Consider the following 21,188-nt stretch of genomic DNA (forward strand, 5'->3'; position numbering starts at 1 on the left):
CCCCCACATATGTAGATAACCATCACTACTTTAGTATATCCCAGCTCCCATTTTTCGTTTAAACTTCAAAAACAAAATTCATTAATGCCTTAAATAGGGGGGCAGAACATAAAACCTGTGCCTCACTTTTGAAATATAATACAAAATTGAATTCAGATGCATATCACCTTGTTATCTTTCATCACAATCATTAAATACTATTAATACACACGATCTTATGGCTAGACAATTCCATTACGTATGATTTATTTTTATAGAACCCCGATTTATTCGAACACTTCACAAAATGAGCAAAAATTGCTTGTGCATTTCTGCCACCTCCCTAAAATTTTGTGATTAAATGACTTGGTTGGTATTTATATTTAAACATCTAATTACATTTAACTAATGAAATTAAATTAAAATAATTATCTGATTAAAAAGTATAAAAATAATGTTGATTAAAACTTTCTGGAGGCGAATTGCCACTAAGCAGTCTTTAATACAAATTTAAAACGAGCAAAGTGAAAAGGTCCTTTTTTAAGATACATTACAATATTGTACATTTTTTGTATTGAATTTGTAATAAAATAAGAAAAACTATAACAAAAATCGTTTTTCTGTGGTAAATATGATGCATTTGCAATTGAATAGAAAAAACTCTACAGAAAATTATTCACACCGTGTGATGCATATACGTTTTTACAAACAATCCGAGAAAATTATCATCTGAAGTGTAAATGTTTTAGCTGTAACAGAATGTAATTAAGTTGGAATCTTATATTTAATGTTCACCAATAACGTTAAAAACGGAAATCTGGAGCTTTTGCAAAAAATTAAAAGCTCTCCCATTTTTTCCGTAATTAAATTTTCCTTTCATTTAACATTTCAAATACATAACAATCTGCCACAACCAGTTTGCTTTATTAACAGTATAAAAATAAATTTTATTTCCGAAAAAAAAAGTATGACAAATCTTCCAAGTTCCGTTAAAATACACTTTACCTACCTGTATTTACTTTCGTTCCAGATGGTTTGCTGGGAACAATAAATCGGATACTACAAGTTTCACTGTCTGCTCTCTTGACAAAAAGTTGTTTTCAATGGTAATTTTGTTTTATTTTTCAGTAAGTCTTTCATAGCATTTAGACTTGGATGATTGTGTTGCGGTTCTACGTATAAATCAACTTTTCGTTTCAATGACATCATAGATATGCTTGATTAAATTTTAATCTACTCATCAAGTACTAAGCGACAAATACAGTGTACAGATTTCTTTACTGATCACAATCGTAAGTGTGGACTGTAGTTTATCTGATATTTTGCTTTGTTGGATCCGAAATGATATGATTTTTAAGACCCTCCTACATTAAAATCATTATCCATTTGTAGGTCACTTCATTGTATTGACTATGCCAAGTGCAATCGATACGCGCTGTGTTAAATAAAACCAATGCTAAATTATTTAAGTTATAAATACTTACATGGTTTAGTCAACTCGCCACTAAGCAATTTCCACCAACAGGAAAACCCGCTAGAGCATGTCAATAGTTGCTGTGCAGGAAAGAAGCTAGCTATTACAAGCAACATTATTCTTCCGTATAAATTTAGATATTGGAACGTCAAACTTCCTGCCGTGGATAATTCCATTTTCGAGTAACTTCGCTCATTAGTTTTATAACCGGTGTCTCTTTTTTGTAATAATAAATCAAGTAACGCCGTTGAACAACATTGTCCTTAGAACAGAATGCCACCGGTGCCGCTTCCTTTTTTTTTGCTTTTGAATAAAACATGTGGTAAAAACTAAAGTTTCTTTACGGCCCGAAAATGAATTGCTTTAATTGTTTTAGTACTAAGTGTACCGTAAATTTGATTTGAAACTTTTGCATAACGAGGGTGTAACAAGCCGTCGTGAGTGGCGCACGTGCTACTTCAGAACTTTCAACGACCTGACCAGCAGTTATGTCACCCTAAACGTGATAATAATGATAAATATGTTTTTCACGCAACTTTGAAATATGCCTTTTTAAGTACACTTGCCACTAAGAACAGTTGTGCGTATTTCACGTGTGTATAACTGGTTGCGTCTTAAAATGAATAGCTGATGATTTAACAGCTTAGTTAAAAGCAATCAACAAAGCAAAAATTTTCACGCAACGTTTTAACACATAAGCTACCACCTCCATTTTAACAGCACCTATGCAACATTTGAGTAAAGTGTGGAATATATTAGACAAAGTTTCAAGAATGAACTTTAACAATTGACGTTTGAACAGGTTGACTTAGTTTTTCGCGATTGGCTTTAAAATTTTGGAAATTAACAGCAGAGTTATTTATTTATTGATATTTATTTTTAATAAAAATCTTCGGATATGTTTACAGCAAGTCATTTAAATATTTATGTAGACACAATTCATTATGAAGGCGTAATTAGCCTGTGAGTCGCAAAATTGGATTGGTTGAATTTCGTCACGTGCTCAATTAATTGCGTGATTAAATTAATGGCGTGATTAAGTGCTTCTATGAAGCGGGTTCTACTTTTATTGTATATATGAATTACAAGGGGACAAATTACATTCTTAATTTTAAATCATTAATATCACAAGGCCTGTTGTTTAATGGCATAAAATCGGAAGAAGTGTGGTCACTTTATCTATTTCAGTAAATATTATCCAGATGGTGCGCAACATCAATAGCATGAGACGCGGAGCACCATCTTATTGAACCCAAATTTGAACATAGGACACATTTGGGTCTTCACAGTTGAGAACAAATGTTGCACTGCGTGTTTTCCCTCTTTGCAAATTTAAAATACGCTAACACGGTATTTAAATGCGCATTTTCTTCTCGACACATCGAATTATACTTGTTTGCTCGCTATTATATATAACACATTCTTCAAGTTAGTGAAATTTGAAAAAATTTACTAAGACGTAAGACTCCAGAAAAAAATCGATAGCGAGTGTTCGAACCCATAACTCACTGGGCGGAAAGCAATAGCTTGCCTACCATCACGATTAGTGCTGAAGTGATATGAAATCTTGTGGCACATCATATGACTTTAGAACTTTTTAGTATGATAAAACGGTATACGGGGACCGGAGTTTAGACACAGCGTAATTTAAAATATAATAAACCAAAACGTGTATAATAACAACTTGCCACGTTTAACGCGAAATTTACATGTGTTTAAATGAAAATGTCCAGATGTGTAGTTAAACACATGTGTACTACAGAAGAAATTACAAACTTTCACATGGTCGTATTTAACAATTTAGGGTTCGGGTTAGAGAAATCTAATTAGGTATTTAATTGATGTATAGGTACTGCAAATTAAATATACATATATTAATGGAAATCTGTAGATATTTTCATGCACTCAGTATGCCGACAACAGTCTCTAAGTTTATTAAGGAACAGTTATTCAAGGATTGTGTGAAGCTTTACTTTGAGTTAGATTCTCTGTGTATATGTAACATTCCCGGAATGGATACGTTTATCTATACCCAATTTAAAACCGATTGAACCCGAAACAATTCCAGAGGTCGTTTTTATGGCTAGAATGGATAAATTTTTAAGCCATGTTATCGGTGGGCAGGTAGCTGAAATTTTCTGTACATTACTTGTCGGGTTATTTCTAGGTTACATCGTCCGAAACAGTTCTAAAGATAACGGTGGCTTGTAAATAGTTCATATAATTCGTTTACCGAACATATAGAGTGGTCACGTGCGTTTCATATGCCTATAGAGTATGTGTTAAAGCTTATAAACAGAAACAAATTCTTACGTGTGTTTCAACTGGTAAGATAATCGACGATTTGGCGGACTCAATAGAAGTATTACATGCTTAATAAAAATTAAAAAATACAATTTTATTCTGATTTATTAAAGTTTTTTTACGATAAAAAAATACTGCATATCGGAGAAACTAAATTCTGAAGCGGAATATGATTCCTCCAGACTTATAACACTATGCAACACTAAAAAATTCACAGAAAGTTCAGATAGTGTTTGAGGTTGGGTATACTCCATATACTAAAGAAAAAAATGTTTTATACTCATATCACATCACTAAACATAGTTAACGGGTGTTTTGTTTTTCTTACTTTTTGAGACACTTGATTGCATTTAATCGTAAAAATATCGCTTTTATGTATCCATCCATGCTTGCAGACTTCTGTTGGTGTCTTCAGAGGGATACTGCGAGATCTGGCTACAATAGGAATGCCAATCGTTCGAAAAAAAAGACCTTTTCTAATGAAAAATGAAGTATTGTTTTATTAATTTTGTATGATTTCAAAAAATTCAATAAACACTGTTCATTGTGATACCTGATGTGATAGGTTGGGTACCTATACTCCATATACTAAAGAAAAAAATGTTTTATACCCATATCACATCATAAAACATATATAACGGGTGTTTTGTTTTTCTTACTTTTTGGGTCACTTGATTGCATTTAATCGTAAAAATATCGCTTTTATGTATCCACCCATGCTTGCAGACTTCTGTTGGTGTCTTCAGAGGGATACTGCGAGATCTGGCTACAATAAGAATGCCAATCGTTCGAAAAAAAAGACCTTTTTCAATGAAAAATGAAGTTTTGTTTTATTAATTTTGTATGATTTCAAAAAATTCAATAAACACTTTTCACTTTGAAACCTGATGTGATACGATTCTTTCAAGCATGATCCTCAATTGAGTTTGAGGTAAGAAATTTTAACTACATACTGTGCATTCTGTGAATTTTATTTTTTTTTAATTTGTTGCATAGTGTAATCAGAGACTCGACTTGCCCATCCCAAAATAAGATAAGAATCTTGAAAAAGACAGATTTGCAGACAAGATCGAATCAACGATTAAAACAAAATACACGAAAAATGAGACGAAAGTGAAGACAAGCCCGACGACACGAGGACACGATGGTACAAGTAAGAGTGAAAGCTTTAGACCTAAATGTAAAAGACAGGTATAATTTGTTCAGCTGCGTGAAAACGGTCGAGCCCACAACCCTTGACCAATAATATTAGGGTTTTAAAATATCACGTGAAGATCACCCAGTTTTACAACTCCATCTGTTCGGTAAACGTATTATAAAGGGGATTGTATACATACTTAGATCCCCAGCTAGCTCAAATTCTATGTACTACATACATTTCTAAAAAGAGTATATATGGCCGGTGTGACTATGTCTAAACTCCTGCAGCATCTCCTAAAATGGTTCTAAAATTTAAAGCTTCGCACTTTATTTTTAGATTATATTGTCTGCAACAATTCTAAGGGTTGTATTTAATCATTGTAGGCAAAAAGATTAAATTTTCTCCAGAATATTAATCGAAGGACAGTGAATGAGAAAAGGATTGGAAAGGTTGGCACTTGGGTGTTGATACTAATAATATAAGTACATAAAATATAATTACAAGAATGTTTCTAATTCTTTACACAATATAATCCGATGGTTTTTTTTGTACTTCTTTCCTACTTGATTGATTTATGAAGAATAAAATCATTATCAGTAAGGATAAAAACCGTTCAACTGTAACTTTTGATGTCGTTTTAAAGTGACGCATCTAAGCACTCCAATTAGCGAAATGTGAACATTTAATTTGTCCTAGACTGCGGTTATTGGTTTCCGTTACTTTCTTTACGCTTAAAGATCTTACGAATTTTATGCGTGACTTTATCGCCATCTATCTCTGTAAAATACAGACGAAAGTAGAAAAACCAATACATCCATTCATTGATTGCTCACAACGCAGCCAAGTGTAAAAATCGTTGTTATTACTTCCACTATTTCATACTTTCAAGTAGATTTTTCTCTGGCAGCTGAAAACCGAGGCAAATTTAAATAGTGGAACGCGGAATTAAAAGATAAACCGGCATTTTCACGTTTCCGCGATTAACTGGTGTGGATTAGTAAGTTTTCAATTTATTGGTAAAATATGGTTCTCCGGGCGTCGACAAAATTGAAATATAATTGTAAATAATATAGAAAGTGGAACGTTGCATAAATTCAGGAGTGCGGCGTTTGGGATCGCATCCATTACCAAGTCCATAATCGGGTTATTATCTACTATTGAGACCATTATAAATTTATAAACTAAACCTTGTGTGTATAATCGTCGGTCGTTTATAACGTTTAAATTACATGTGGTTACTTGGTGAAAATAGGTGGCAAATTTCCCGTAATGCCTCATTATTAAGTCCGAATAGTGTCCGATCACAATCTGTGTCTATATTGTGATTTGGGGTGAGGGTGACCAAATCGGTAGCAACCGACACTCCGTTGAATATTAGTCGCATTATGTATGTCCAGTTTTATTTAGTAATAAAGTATATGCGTTATAAAATTGTATTTGCTGGTGTTCAATTACTTATAATAAAAAAAATAACTCTTTGGAACGAACAAAATTTTACATAATATTATAAAAGAATGAAGATGGCTAGTTACTAGTCGAAACCGGTCATAAAAACGATAACAAGATCCTGAATATAGTTTCATACACCAAATAACACGAATTTAATAAACTGAAACTCCATTTTTAATATCGGAGCATAATCTAAGGAAGTACTATATATCTTCGGAATATCGTGTAGAACTCAAACCAAAATCTACCTAATCATTCCCATCAACAATTTGATGACGTCACGTAATTTTTTTGTGTCTAAATAACCTTTGACCAATTTTTCTGTTCACTTTCAAAAATATTGATGTCTGAGGTTGTTGTAATGATGCAAAATTCAAAACCTTTCAGTATCCCAAATATCATATTGGCATCTATTAAATATTATGTTGGTGGCTGGGTGGTCACCCCAGAGTAATTCATGAACTGTGCAAATTTTAACGCAGTCCCAACTCTTTGTAACGACCGAAACGAGTTTAGTCTTCGAATGGATTCGTAACCCTCTTTAAACTTTCTCTGTCACTTATAATCCCTGTATCTTATTAAACCATAATCTGAATACTTATTCAGCTATTTATGTTTAACCATGTAACATTGCTTTTCAAAGTTCACTTTTTGTTAAAAGTTAAGTGATTTTCTACACTCTTTTCTATATGTTGTACAGACTTCGTCAGATCTGTCGTTTCAAACATAATTATTATAAAACTCTGAAATAAAGGATTTGCTAGAATTGCTACTTTGACTACAAAACAATACAATGAATTACTGCCCACTACAGTCAGAAATTTGAGATTAGTCTCAAACGGCTAATCCTATTTAATTTTTAAGTCATAATTTCAGGAAAATAATGAGTCTACAGATGTTTTCATAATGCGACTTTTCTGTTCGTTTTCAAACAAACTTTGAGTTCAGTGAACCGGATCAACAAGCAACTAAACAACAGAAAATTTGTAATACTTCTCTTACATAAAAACAATTCTTTAGAAGAAGTTTGAAATTTAATTTATTACAAATTGTTTCAAGTTTCTTTCGTCTAAAACTATCGCAGACATACAAGTCGCTCATGGGATACCAAGTTTATTTTATTTGTCGTAAGATTCTCGTTGTTTTGAATTATGAATAGCATGCAATTCTCAAACAATCTTCAATCAACTCCAAATTCAATAAAACAATCAATCTAAGTTTGTTATTACTAACGATTACTTCAAAATAATAGCTGCAGTCGATATTTTATTCAGTTGAGCTGCGCGCTTAATACCTTCTATCCCCCGAATATAATCGAATACTTTCGACTTAGAAGCGGAATTACAAATGGAAGCTGAGTTAACGAAATGTTTATTAAAAAAATAATAAACGATGGACCACCTTATAAATATTAATGATTGCAGCAAATTTTTGGATTGGTAATTTTACACCAGGTATGTCATCATAAAATTTTAAATAGGTTGCCAACCTGACCAAAAAAATAACGAATCTTAATAGTCACTCGGTATTAACATATATTTGACTAATTTCCTTATTTTATTATTTTCAAAGCTCCCACAAAAACTTTTTTTAAAAAAGAGTAGTTGTTTGTAATAAATTTTAAAATAAGGGAAACGAAAAATTAAAAAACTCTTACATTTTTAATCTTCAAAGATATGACTAAAAAAAATGTATTAATAAAAATGACCCTTATGAATCGAAGACATTACTCTGTTTTCATTAGAAGAATAACAATGGCAATAATTTTCTCCTAAGTTTTATATTAAAAAAAAATCATCAATTTTAGGCACCCAAAGACACTTACCGTCAAGTGAAATTATGATTTTCTTTAGATACTATACGAGATAAAGTAGAAAAGATAGACAACAAAATTAAAATAACAAGTGTGATTAAATTGCTAAAATCAAATAAAAGTATCTCGAATTTGGAGTCACGTTTAAATAAAATATTTTTTGTTCTATTTTACGTATGTACGTGCATGGAATCATAGCTTTAGTTTCCTAATCCACTAATCCACTTGAAATATGGTAAAGCAATTTTTTTAATATACATACTTCAGTTTCCAAGTTCAAGTTCGTTAAAGTTCAGTCACAAAGATGGTTGATTCCCGGGCATAGAATATTGTCTCTTACACCAAATTTAAAAATACGTTTTCTTTTAGTAGAAAATACCTCCAAGCTCTGCATATAGAAGGCGATTAGAGTTTAGATTAATGAACAAAACTTGACCAACTTTGTTCCTTGTCGGCATTCCGTAAAACAATTTGAACAAGTTTTCCTTCTTTTTTTGCACCTTGCTTCAAATTTTGTTTTTAATGATGGGATCTGACACCTATTCCCCCTGACTTTATTTTTTCAAACGAACAAAAATGTAGCTTAGATTATCTTTACGCCCACGGCGGATGTACAACGTGGCTGTTCGCTTTTTTTATTAAAATTTGAATATTGATGTTTTCTACAATTTTAATTTTCGGCGTTAAAAATAAATCCAAGCCTCTGCAACTCGAGATAAAGTTCTTGGAGCATCAGCTTTTAGTAAAGTGTCGAACACATTAATGCGTGCCTAATTTCCAAATTTCACAAACAAAATATCAATATGCACTTTTTAGGTTCAAAAATTTCAGTGCCGCCTTAGAATAAATTCTGAATATTTGAAAAAGCTATGCTTACAATAACATATATTTCAATTCAAGGGGCAATTTTTTCAATACCATGAAGAAACAACAACAGGCAACTCTTTGTCTCAGTTTACAGTTGAATTTTTTGATCACTGACATCTGTTTAAAATGAATTCACCCCTTTAACAATAATAATTATGACTTTGTTAACATTTTTGACACTCTACAGATAGTTAACAACAAGATAAAGTAAACTTGGTATACTTTACTGCTCGCCTTTGTGATAAAAATGGTAATGTTGAGATTTGAGTTTAGTGGCAACATTGTTGGCAAAACGCGTTCCCATTTATGTTAGCTTGTTTCGTGTTGAGGGTGTGCGTAACGTATTGTGTCTAGAACTAAGATGTTTCGCACGGTATAATGTTCATAGAAATCGTAATTAGTGGTGGCATGTGATGACAACGTAAAGATACACACCTTCTGCATTGTTTCGTAAATTACGCAGGTAGCTATTTAGTGAAAATGGGTAGGAACTTCCAGGTAATGGCTCATTATTTAGTTCAGATGGTATACGTCCCTAATCTATATCTAAATTGTGATTTGTGGTGACGTTAGCCAGGTCAATAACAGTCCGGCGAGCTGAATAGAACGAGCCGGATCGTGACCAGAATGACTAGCAAGTGCGCTAACTGCGATCTATCTATCAAAAGTTTATCCTGGTCGATAATGTAATTTCCAACAGACCGGAAACGGATACAAACGGCATATTTACCGAGATGGTGAGGACGGGCCCATCTTCCCCATTGTTCCATAATTTTCACGTTTCATATATGAAAAGAAAACGGGTTAATCCAGTGATGGGACAGGATAATAGCTGACAGCGTAAACCCTAATTAATGGACGACAACAGCCACGATGGATAGAAAGATAACTTACAGTTCCAAATCCTTTGCGCACAATGAGATACGACGTTAATTTGCATACGTTTAGATTTTAGTCCGATTTAATACAATAAAGCGACTGCTTTCACTATTCAAATTGAATAGAATTTATATGCACATCCGGAAAGCTATGACATAGAAGTATTTATCCCTAATTTCGCTCATTGCGAACATTTAAATTGCTGCGTCGGTTCGAAAGCAGCTAAATAATTTTTTCGGCATCCAAAGAACCGACATCGTTACTGAAGATTTCTTGTTGCTGTATATGCGGGTGGAGATACACAGTTTAAATGAGCAGAAAAAGTAAGCCATTCTTTCATCATTCCTCTTTTGTTGCTAAAGATCTTTTTACTCACATCGCCTGGGCTGAATACAAATATTCCACGGGGAAAAGCTACACTTTAAATTAGAACTTTTGTTTTTTGTTAACTAGATATATTTACCAAATTTATGGAGAAAACTTTCTCTATAACTCCTAAAAATTGCATCTTTTATTACAATTTCGTTAACTCAAGTTGTTCAAACTTTAACACAACTTTATGAGACGCGATGACTACAAGAATATGTAAAATTACAAAAAGCAGGAACATTAGTCATCGTTAATTAAATTAAAAACTGTTTGGAGGAAACTCGGGCCGAGAAAGAAACTAGGGGCAATATGTTATTGCATTGTGAATCATGATGATGACGAATGCGAGTAACATGTCCTACCAAAACGCATAAATATTGGGGGTTGAAATCAGGCTTAACTTGATTTATGAATAAATGGAGGGTGCTCCACTTAGTAAGCTTTCGTGACAAGTTTTAGAAATTGCCGTAAAAAATTGCTTTCTGGTCAAATATAATAGAAATTTCGCTTCAAAGCCCAAGAATACGACACCCGTTTACAATACAAATTTATCGATCCAATTAAAATCCATCTTCCGTCAAATAAACTAATCGTCTTTCGTCACACACAATAAACTTAAGCATTTACTTCCTTCAAAAATTACGATCTGATTAACATACAAATACTTCCCCAATTTATAAAGAAACTCTGTTGTGTACTTGTCACAAAAATCGGCGATTAACTCTCCAGATAAGAACCGCTTTTGTAGAAAAGTCTACAACGTAGATTGCTGCAATTACAACAGCTTTCCGTGGTTAAATTGTAGAGCTAAAACGACATTAATAACTTTCTTATAGAATTTTCATAAATTATTATCGGGGAAAATTATCCCTCATCATTTCGTTAGTAGATATTTTCTGAAAAGCGGTACACTGCCTTAGTGTAAAATGCTTCCATTAAGAGTAATTACTTTAGCGCTTCTGCCTTGGGTCTATAAACCTCAACCACTTTCCTCGAAGCCATGTTAGACACCATGAGATGTATTCCGAAGTGACTGGAAAGAAATGCAATTAAAATGTCATTATCAAGAGCGTGCACAAATCATTTTCATAAAGCCGGAAGAAAACGTTTTAAACGCAATACTTTTCGTGATTTTTAATTGGCCCTTCTAATCACATAAAGCAACAACTCAGCAAAGCCAAGACAATAGCTCAAAACTAAAGTTTGGTTAAACACTCAAACAAATTTAAAATTCCGAATCTAAAGACTGCGGAGAAAATCCAATTAAAAAATAATACGAATGATTTAAAACAGCCCTACTTCATAAAGTGTCGCATTCACAGATCGACTACTGCCGATATTGAAAAAATTCTGGATGGCTCCATTAACAGTGTAATATATTTTAGTTTGGATCGAATATGAAAAGCGTTTATTTGCCTGAAGGAAAACGGAATATTTTTCGCGACTTTTTTGCTCAATTACCTACCCTACAATGTTGTTCAACAGCATCTCAAGGAAATGAATTTTCCGTACAGCTTACATATATCGTGCCATACACATCACACACAAAAGAACTAAAGAAGTGATAAATTTCTTTATTAAATATTGGAACTGAATTTCTAAGACATCGATAACAAGAATTGTTCGTAACTCAAGGCGGTGTTCAGTATAATGAAGATGCAATCAAGAATCACGTAGATAATATTGATATTTCTTTCCAATCTGATCAGACTACTAATGCCGGTATTTTTTCACTGAATATCAGAGGTACATGGACTCAGACCTGATTCGATTTTCTTAGGAAGTGTGGAGCAAAACAGCTGTGGTCAGTTTTCCGCAAACTAATTACTAGGAGTAGGTATTTATTAAGTCTTTATCTTTGCTTGTATAAACATTAATTGTTCCCCTTTCTATCACTATAGATTAAGAAAATATATTCAACCAATTTGTTGTTTTTTGCAATTTATAAGGTCATCGTCAAGTACAAAACTTTTCCACACTTTTTTACGATTAGCACATCGCGGCAATATGGTTTCCCAGTACTTCAAATAATATTAATATATATCACGCTGCAATGAAAATGTTGGTTGAAAATGTTGATGTTATTGTTATCATTCTGTTCAAAACAACGAATTTTAAAAATAATAATTAATGAACTCAAGAACTTATCTAATACCATACTTCAGAGTCTTATCACCAAAAACAGAAGGCCACAATATCACATTTTAAAACTTGGAAAGTTTTCGCCTGCGAAATTATTTTTAATAATAGTACTTTTAAACATAAGTGTAACCTCGGAATCTTAGCCACTGCACCTTAGTTGGAATCCGACAGAATGTTTAAATGATGCATTTTTTTTTTCTAATGAATACACAAAATTTTAAAATGAATTTGATTTTAAGCAAAATTATTATAGATTGATCCATATAGTAACCCAACTGAACTTAAACATTGCCACGCTTTTCCTGTATGATAAAAAATTCCGCAATTAACAGAAAGATTCGGTATCTTAGCAAACGGTTATCAAATTTGAAGTTGAAAATGAATCATTCCATTTTTGTGTGTACTGATGTAATAGTCCAGTCACTTTAGCATAAAAAAGGCATCAACCTCGGAATGAGGGATAATAAGCTGAATTTTTGTATATACCTTAATTTTGGCGTTCTAAAAGTTGTCTCAAAAGTCTCATAAAATCTCGTGTCTGCGTCGTAAGTTATTCAAGGCCAAAAGTCAAAATTAAGAGTTTTTCGCGATTATCTCGGTTTCTATTGCTCCAATGATGTTAATGTTCATTATAATAATTGTAGAGCATAAAATTTGGAACAAATTTTATTTGAAACATTTTTCGATGCGATCAATCGTTTCTGAGATAGAGGGCGGTGAGAGCGAAGCGCTCATCCATACGTAGTGTAATGCAAGATAAAAAAAAATCGTAAGAAATGTACAGCTGCTGAATAAAGATAAAATTAAAATATATTCACTCGTTTTACTTTCTTAAAATTTACTTTGAATAAATTAATATAACTTTAAGATATATAATAGTATAACAAGTATAATATATTATCTAATATATCTACTAAACTTACACGTTTTAAAGATAAAGTACTTAATTATTTTTCTACTTAAAATCTACTTTCAATAAATTAAGATATACAATAAGTGTTTCATTTAAAGAGTTTTTAATTACACAAAGTAGATAAGTATTATTAAATGAATATATTGAAAATATGTAAAATGTTGTTAAATACAATGTATTAATTGATAAATAATACAAATTATTCAAAATTCAAGCTATTAACAGATATTCACGGTTGATCTTGCATTACACTACGTACCTATATGTATGAGCGCTGCGCTCACACCGCCCTATTATCTCAAAAACGATTGAGCGCAACAAAAAATATTTCAAATAAAATTTGTCCCAAATTTTCTGCTCTATAATTATGGTAATAAATGTTAACTTCATTGGAGCAATAGAAACCGAGATAATTGCGAAAAACTGTTTCTTTTGACATTTGACCTGGAATAACTCATGACGCAGACACGAGATTTTATGAGACTTTTGAGACAACTTTTAAAACGCCAAAATGAAGGTATATACGAAAATTCAGCTTATTATCTCTCATTCCGAGGTTGATCGCTAATTTGACTGGACTATTTGAAAGATATTTCGAATGAGTTTAGGCTGCTATTAGAATCTATGCCAACTTGGCGCACTTACATTTTCGAGAGAGGGAAATAAGAAACGCTAAAGCTATTTAGCTACATTCTAAACTTGAGACATGGCTCTCAAAAATTTTTATTGGAATCTTTTTAAATGCATTTAAAAATCTGATAAGGTTTTATTTTAAGAGTGTCACAGAGCAACAAAGTAGCACTTGAATAAATTTCGATACTCCAAAATACCAAATTAGAAAATAATCTAAATTTTATCAAATAACGCTAGAAGTCCGCCTACATTTTTATTACATGAAAATACAATTTTGATACCAATTCGGACTTTAGCCAATGCAGTATCACGTATTTCATTCATCAGGTGTACACTGTGTGGTGGCTTTTGCAGTTTGTACCTTGTCCACAGAATTTCCTTTTTAGATCGAGGCAAGTTTTTGTAAATGATACGTAGTATAATCATATTTTTATTTCAAAAAACATGGATAACAATACAGAGTTTTCTACAAATGTGTTTAAACACAGCAGTAAAAACGTTATAATAATAATCAATCGATAATACTGTTGCATTGAACGGGTGATTAAAAATCGGCGTGGGTTAAACTCAACTATATATTTCTTAATAACTCGAATCACACGACTGATTATTACACAGCGATTATGTACTTGACTGTACTCTCGTGGACTCGATTGACTGAATTATCCTCGTTCCCGACGGTGGCCTCTATTTAAACCTATACGTTTCTCTTGATGGACCGAGAACGCCGCTTCGAAGGTTTTCTGGGCCCGTCGCGACATCCGCTTTCAGGCTTTCCTTTAGCGAACGCCGCGCCGTCCGGCCGATGAGTCATCCTACATACTACAAGAAACAGATACATACTACAGATACATACTGGAAGACCCACCGTCGTACCGGGGCGGCGTATGGGTTTATTTCGTAACAATACCTTCAACAGAGTACCATGGAAAAACTAGCACCTGTTAAAATAAAGCGCTTATGACGTATGTTTGTGGATATCAGGAAGATCTTAAATTATTTAATCTTTATCAATCTCCATCTTAAAACAAAATTAAACTTAGTTCTTGAGACATACTAAAGAGATAAAATACTGATATACAACATTTTTAGCAACTATACAGCGACATAAAAATACAAATTTAGTTTGAAATTCTTATCACAAATTTTTCTAAAAAGAAATTAACTAATGTCTGAAGATATATCAAACAATTGTGTGAAAATTTAAATGAATAAATAAAATAACCTTTATCACGGCCACAGCAATTGATTAGTAAGTAGCTCGCCACACTTACGATTTTAATCTCTACGTCAAATAGTATGCAGGTGTTATTTTGATCGTATCTACTCACTAATTACGGATAGTTTAAAAATTGTCGAGCACCGTCTAAACTAATGCTCAATAATATCTTTTGACCTTCTCTCTCCAGACCGACACTAAAATCTTAGAAGACCGTGAACAAGTGGTTTTGCAAATTCTTGACACGATTCTAACAAATGATTTGGAAAACTTTTAACAATAAGGTGACAACTAAAGCGAGGTATATTTTATTTTATAATTTTTAGTGTATAATTTTCATGCTTCAATTCACATTACAATACATGTAATAAGTTTGCAAATGACAAAAATAGATGTGTAAAAATGTATTACCTGATAAAAGATACTTTTTTTCTTTCTAACTATTACACATATCATCCCAACTTGGAAACTGATATGCTGTTATTTTGTGGAAATTAGGAAATATGTCACATTTTTTGAAATACATAATTTAAAAAATTAAAGCCACTAACACAAAAACAATGATCCCTTAAAAAGTCTAAAATTGGTTAAGATTCGCTGTGACGGTCGACGCGTCATTATGGGCTGATGATTTTGAAATGGCTGAAGTAATTATCATCAAACATAGCTATGGACCACTCGATTAAACCAGTTTTCAATTAAATAAAAAACTCAAAAACGATTACCTACTAACAAAAATAAGATGGAGAAATTAGATGAGACATATCCCAACCATATTTTTCAAAAAACAATTAATATTTTCTTACACGTTATCAATTTTTGGTGGAAATAAAATATTAACTAATTATAAAGTTGCTCACAACTGCAGGCGACTTAAAATAAAATTAACTGAGAAAACTGATGAAACACCTTGGTTTCTGTATAACATTTTTTTACCAATAACCATTCTGAATTTCGAGAGATATTCTTCAGTATAAATTTATTTAATACTTTTTAGATGGGATCACCAACTTGGAGGAGATGAATAAATAAATTCTAGTTAATTTTCTATAATCCCTAAATCAATGTTTTACCGAAGTTTCGAAGAAATTCTCTACGTAATCTCTGGGATAAAGTATACAATTTTATGGTTGAGACAGTTTTTTTAATACTATCCGTGCTGGTGAAATTATAAATAGGGGTGGATTATTAAACTTCTGTTACGATAGCATGTCACGTATCCATTTCGAGTAAAATTTATTTAACAATATTCTGATACCAGTTTTCCTTTAGAAATGAACAACACACAAATTGTAGTAAACGTCCTACAGTTTTCACACTAATTTCAGAGTGCGTTTAAAAATTCAAAATAAACCGCTTCATTAGGTCTAAATATTTTCTGCCAAATAAAATCGTCAAGAAGCATTTAATTATTCCACAAAGTATTAATTTGCAAGGTTTTAGCTGTGTTGTCACATGGTTGACCTTTTTTTGGATTCCACTAGTGATTTAGTGTAGAATTTACAAAATGACCAAAATTTTTATATTTTTCTAGCTTTAAAACTGTTGCAACTTGATGACGGAAAAAACATTCTTTAAATCTAATACGAAATAGGAACGACCCATTTCGCAATTTACAGAATCCAAGGTTCTGACTTAGATCATCATAATTTTCCCGTTTCAAGTATAAACTTGAATGCCATCTAACTCAAGTGGGGTAATAGAGCAGCGTGTGGCATGTGAACAAGTCATGACCACTTGAGGACTTTCGTTAATTGTCTATCACAAGTACCCACTTGAAACTTGTCAAATCTTTTTTCTATTAACTTTTTACCTGCCGATTGGAAACAATTAAAAATAATCCCATTGTCATCTATAATTTACATTTATCCAAGGAATATATAAAGCATACAATCGGTAGGTAGAGGTAGTTCAATCGCAGTCATCAAAATGTTTGCTTTACTATTGTTGTGTGCTTTCGTATCAGCCAGCCATGGTGCCCGAATCCTTGGTGTGTTCATGACTCCAAGCTATAGTCATCAAGTAGTGTTTCAACCCATCTGGAAGGAGTTATCGTTGCGAGGTCATCAAGTAACTGTTTTGACACCAAACCCTTTGAACGACCCAACTCTAACGAATCTCACCGAAATAGATTTGAGTTTTTGTTACAAAGCATGGGACAACTACAGTATAGCAACTCTTGGAGCCAAAGAACATTCCTCGTCTGAAGAAATCAAGAAATTGTCAGAAGCGTATCTTGCGGTTTCGGAAGTTCAGTTAAGTCATCCTGAAGTTCAAGACTTACTTAAGAATAACTCAAAGTACGAATTTGATCTAATTCTGGTAGAATTCCTGTGGCCGGTAATGTATGGATTCAAAGATATATTTAAATGCCCGATGGTAGGAATCGCATCACTACCACTAACAGGCACGGCAAATGAAGCTATAGGAAATCCGAATAATCCAGCACTAGAGCCTGAATTTACACTACCATTTTCCACGAATCTATCTTTCAAAGAAAGAGTGATCAGTACGATTTTCAAAGTGCTGTTTAAAGTCGGTGCAAAAGTTAGTCTGCGCCCGAAAATGGAAAAAATATCGCAAAAACACTTTGGAAACATTCGAAGATTGGAAGTAATAGCTCAAGATGTGAGTCTAGTGTTGGTTAATTCCAATTTGGCTCTTCAAAATGTTAAACCGTTGGTTCCTGCCCATGTTGAATTGTCAGGGATCCACATTAAAGAACCTAAACCCTTGCCTAAAGATCTGAAAACATTTATGGATGACGCTAAAGAAGGTGTGATTTTCTTCAGCCTTGGCTCCAATATTAAAAGCGAACTTCTACCCGAAGAACAAGTTAATAAATTCATGAACGTTTTCTCGCAGCTGCCATATAAGGTTCTGTGGAAATTCGAAAACGAAAATTTGCCGAATAAACCTAACAACGTTGAAATTAAAAAATGGTTGCCTCAACAAGATCTGCTACGTAAGTTTTAATTTTTTTTTTAATTTGAATTAGCGTTACTATCACTCTTTTAATTACAGATCACCCTAACATGAAACTTTTCATTACACAAGGCGGTCTCCAATCCCTTGATGAAGCAATTCGTTCAGAAGTACCGATCCTCACGATACCATTCTTTGCAGATCAAAGATACAACAGCCATCATTTAGCGCAAAGTGGAGGATCCCTCTCAATTGATTTCCATTCATTCACGGAAGAAGAATTCAAAGAGAAAATCGTCGAACTCATCAGTAATCCAACGTAAGTAAAAACGTTTTAAAATAATATCATCCCAAACTAACTATGATGAATTTTTTAAAGGTACAAGAAGCAAATTACAAAACTGTCAAAAATAGCGAGCGATCAACCTATGCCGGCTTTGGAAAAAGCAGTCTGGTGGATTGAATACGTTATAAGGCACGATGGTGCTGAACATTTAAAATATCCCGGAGTCGATATGCCGTTCTATCAGTATTTTCTCCTCGATGTAATTGCATTTATGGCTGGTACAGTCGGTTTGATGTTCTACATACTCAGAAGAATTTTCAAACACGTTGTCGTAACATACAAAGTGTTCAGTAAACTGGTTGGGCCACTCAGCAATTCCATCCGACCGGAAAAAAGTCATGCAGAATAGGTTAGGTTATTTTTTCTGTTAATCTCATATTTATTGTCAAACCTCATAGGTTAGTTAATATTTTGTATCAAAATAAACTACTGCAGTTTTCTTGTAAGTATTATATGTTTTAAACAAATTCCTGTATCGGTGAATTTTCGTCCCATACTCTTTAAAAGATAAAAGAATTCTGTGGATATGATTTATCGAATGAAGACCCTTGAAATACATAGATAAAGCTATCTGGTGGATAGAACAAGTTATAAAGTATAAAGGAGCAAGCCACTTGAAGATCCAGCCTGCGGATATGCTATTTTACGGATAGTCCCGACTGAGACGATTTTATTTTTGTCCATTTTTACAACAATCAGATTTTATTATTGCGAGCAATATTTCAGAGCGAGCAATAATGGTGTAGCGTCTGAAATAAAGTGAAAGTTTGTGTAAGCGTTGCGTTACACAACTCGCCCGTGTGCGTGTTTCTATAATAACTAAATGAGAAAAGTTGAAATAATTTTCGGTTGTTAAAGGATACAAGAAAAGTCCCGTCGAACGGAAAGGTCGTGCAAAAGAAATTTCGTTGCTACAGACCAGTATTGATCCTCCATTTGTTTTAAGTAGAAAGTAATTTGAGCTTCCGTTAGTTGTATTCATACGAGCTTATACTCCATCAAAGTTTCGAAAGAAAATATACCGAACATCGGGAAATTTATAGCATTCAGGTACTCTTCAGCGGCAGGTAACGACAGAAATTCTACAGATTCACCCTTGCTTTTGGGTTAATCAAGAGCAAAGTTCCCCTTGTTTAGGAGAAATATCGTTTTACAAAACTGTGCTGCACGATCTTATCCCCGACTAAAACAATAACAAATTAAGGGAAGCAGCACATGCTAATAAGATTGGAGGCGAACAATTAGGACTGTCATATTTAATCAAGTTCGTGGAGCGTTCTCTTTTATAAATATCTGCTAATTTGCACGAAATGTCAAATTTCCTTCGACCTTGCCTCGTCGAGTAAAATAAAAGCGAGAAATCGTGCGAAAAATAAACGCCAAGTGCTTTTGACTGGCTATACGTAGGTCTGGCAAAAATGTAAATGTCCCATGTATGGTTGTCAAGCTGTGATTTGCGATGAAGCTCGTATTTCTAACCGTGTTAAGACAACGTTGGGGGTTTCACAAGGACCCGGATATAAATCTAAAGGGGTGGTGGCTCGACAATGCGGGAAGAGAATTGATTTCGAGTGAGATCGGAATGCTTAGATGCGATCTGATATATCGCTTCACCCATATCGCAGACATTTACAACAACTCGCCCTCATATTGTCGGATTCATTATTAAACATGAGAAATGCTTATTGGAGTTTCAAGTGGAACACTTTAATTTCTATTGCCCTATAAAAACGGGATCTAACCGACTCGGAAATGGAGTGATTTAAAGGAATGCGTAGACATCAAATTTTTCGAATACGACGCGGCTTTCAATAAATTTAAGAATGAACGTCATGTTTACGTAATTTTTTTCAGTCTGATGGTAGAGATGTCAGCGTGGCTTAGGTCGATTCGGGCACTTTCAATTGATTGAATGGTTTGGCAAGCGGTAGTCCGCGATTTCTATTGAGAGGGTCTTTGATTTATTTTCTTATCCATATTCAGTAGATATGCGTCCTAGCGCCAACATTCCGTGTTGATGTCGAGGCAAACCTAAGACTTTTTTGAAACGAAATCCTTTGCATGCGTCCTTTAAGTCAATCCCATTTATTCTGATGTGGCCCGGGTTATCGTCAACAATTCCCCGTTTACACCTTTCGAAGATTTTTCTAATCATACGTAGACTATCCCACACAGTCGAATGGACCGAAAGAGCTTAAGAAAATTAACTCTCACTGTTTTTCCAGACTTATTCGGACTATTCGCTCGAAAGTTACAGTTTAAAAAATTTTGTCAATCAAAAAGTCGTGCTAACTAATTTATTGACCATAATCACAACACAATTAAAAAAAGAACTCAAGTTATTTATTAAAACTATTCCTAATTTTTTAATAAAGACATTATTATATTGCATTTTCAACTGAGATCAACACTTCGTGTACTTCTGTCGCTGCGTTAATATCAAACAGGAAACAGAAAGACGTTAACCCTTCACATAAATATATAAAAACAAAAATGGATTTTTAACTCCACCTCAGATTCATAAATATAAACAGTCTATTCATGTAATAGTATGCCAAAAAAACTCATGCCGACCACGCTACTGCTGTTATCGGAGTAAAAAATAGATTTTGTATTATTTTACAGTTTTTTTTTACAAACACGGTAAAATATTATACAGCAAAAGAACCCGCTTTAATATAAACACCAGTAAACCAAATTTAAAAACCGCAACACCGCTGTCGGCAACACAACAC

At 33.3% G+C, this 21,188-nt stretch overlaps 2 protein-coding genes across 2 annotated transcripts in view; one reads left to right on the forward strand and one right to left on the reverse strand.

The window, feature by feature from the left end:
* LOC135121146 (protein YIPF5) overlaps positions 1–21,188 on the reverse strand; it is a 281,890-nt gene that overhangs the window by 175,344 nt on the left and 85,358 nt on the right. The gene's annotated exons all lie outside the window — the stretch shown is intronic.
* On the forward strand, positions 17,112–19,640 carry LOC135132680 (UDP-glycosyltransferase UGT5-like). The gene is made up of 4 exons (XM_064060855.1): positions 17,112–18,147; positions 18,207–18,426; positions 18,487–18,751; positions 19,497–19,640. Exons 1-4 carry the CDS (start codon positions 17,112–17,114, stop codon positions 19,638–19,640), a joined length of 1,665 nt encoding a protein of 554 aa, XP_063916925.1.

Source organism: Zophobas morio, unplaced genomic scaffold, assembly GCF_036711695.1.
Source record: "Zophobas morio isolate AGI-343-1 ecotype UQ-CSIRO unplaced genomic scaffold, CSIRO_AGI_Zmor_V1 ptg000002l, whole genome shotgun sequence".
Taxonomy (NCBI): domain Eukaryota; kingdom Metazoa; phylum Arthropoda; class Insecta; order Coleoptera; family Tenebrionidae; genus Zophobas; species Zophobas morio.

Bases quoted from the DNA above. Each gene is read 5' to 3' on its own strand.
- LOC135132680 (XM_064060855.1), top strand. From the start codon at position 17,112: ATGTTTGCTTTACTATTGTTGTGTGCTTTCGTATCAGCCAGCCATGGT. The intron at 18,148-18,206 runs GTAAGTTTTAAT...TTTTAATTACAG, and splicing joins GCCTCAACAAGATCTGCTAC to ATCACCCTAACATGAAACTT. The intron at 18,752-19,496 runs GTTGGGCCACTC...GGAAATTTATAG, and splicing joins ACAAAGTGTTCAGTAAACTG to CATTCAGGTACTCTTCAGCG.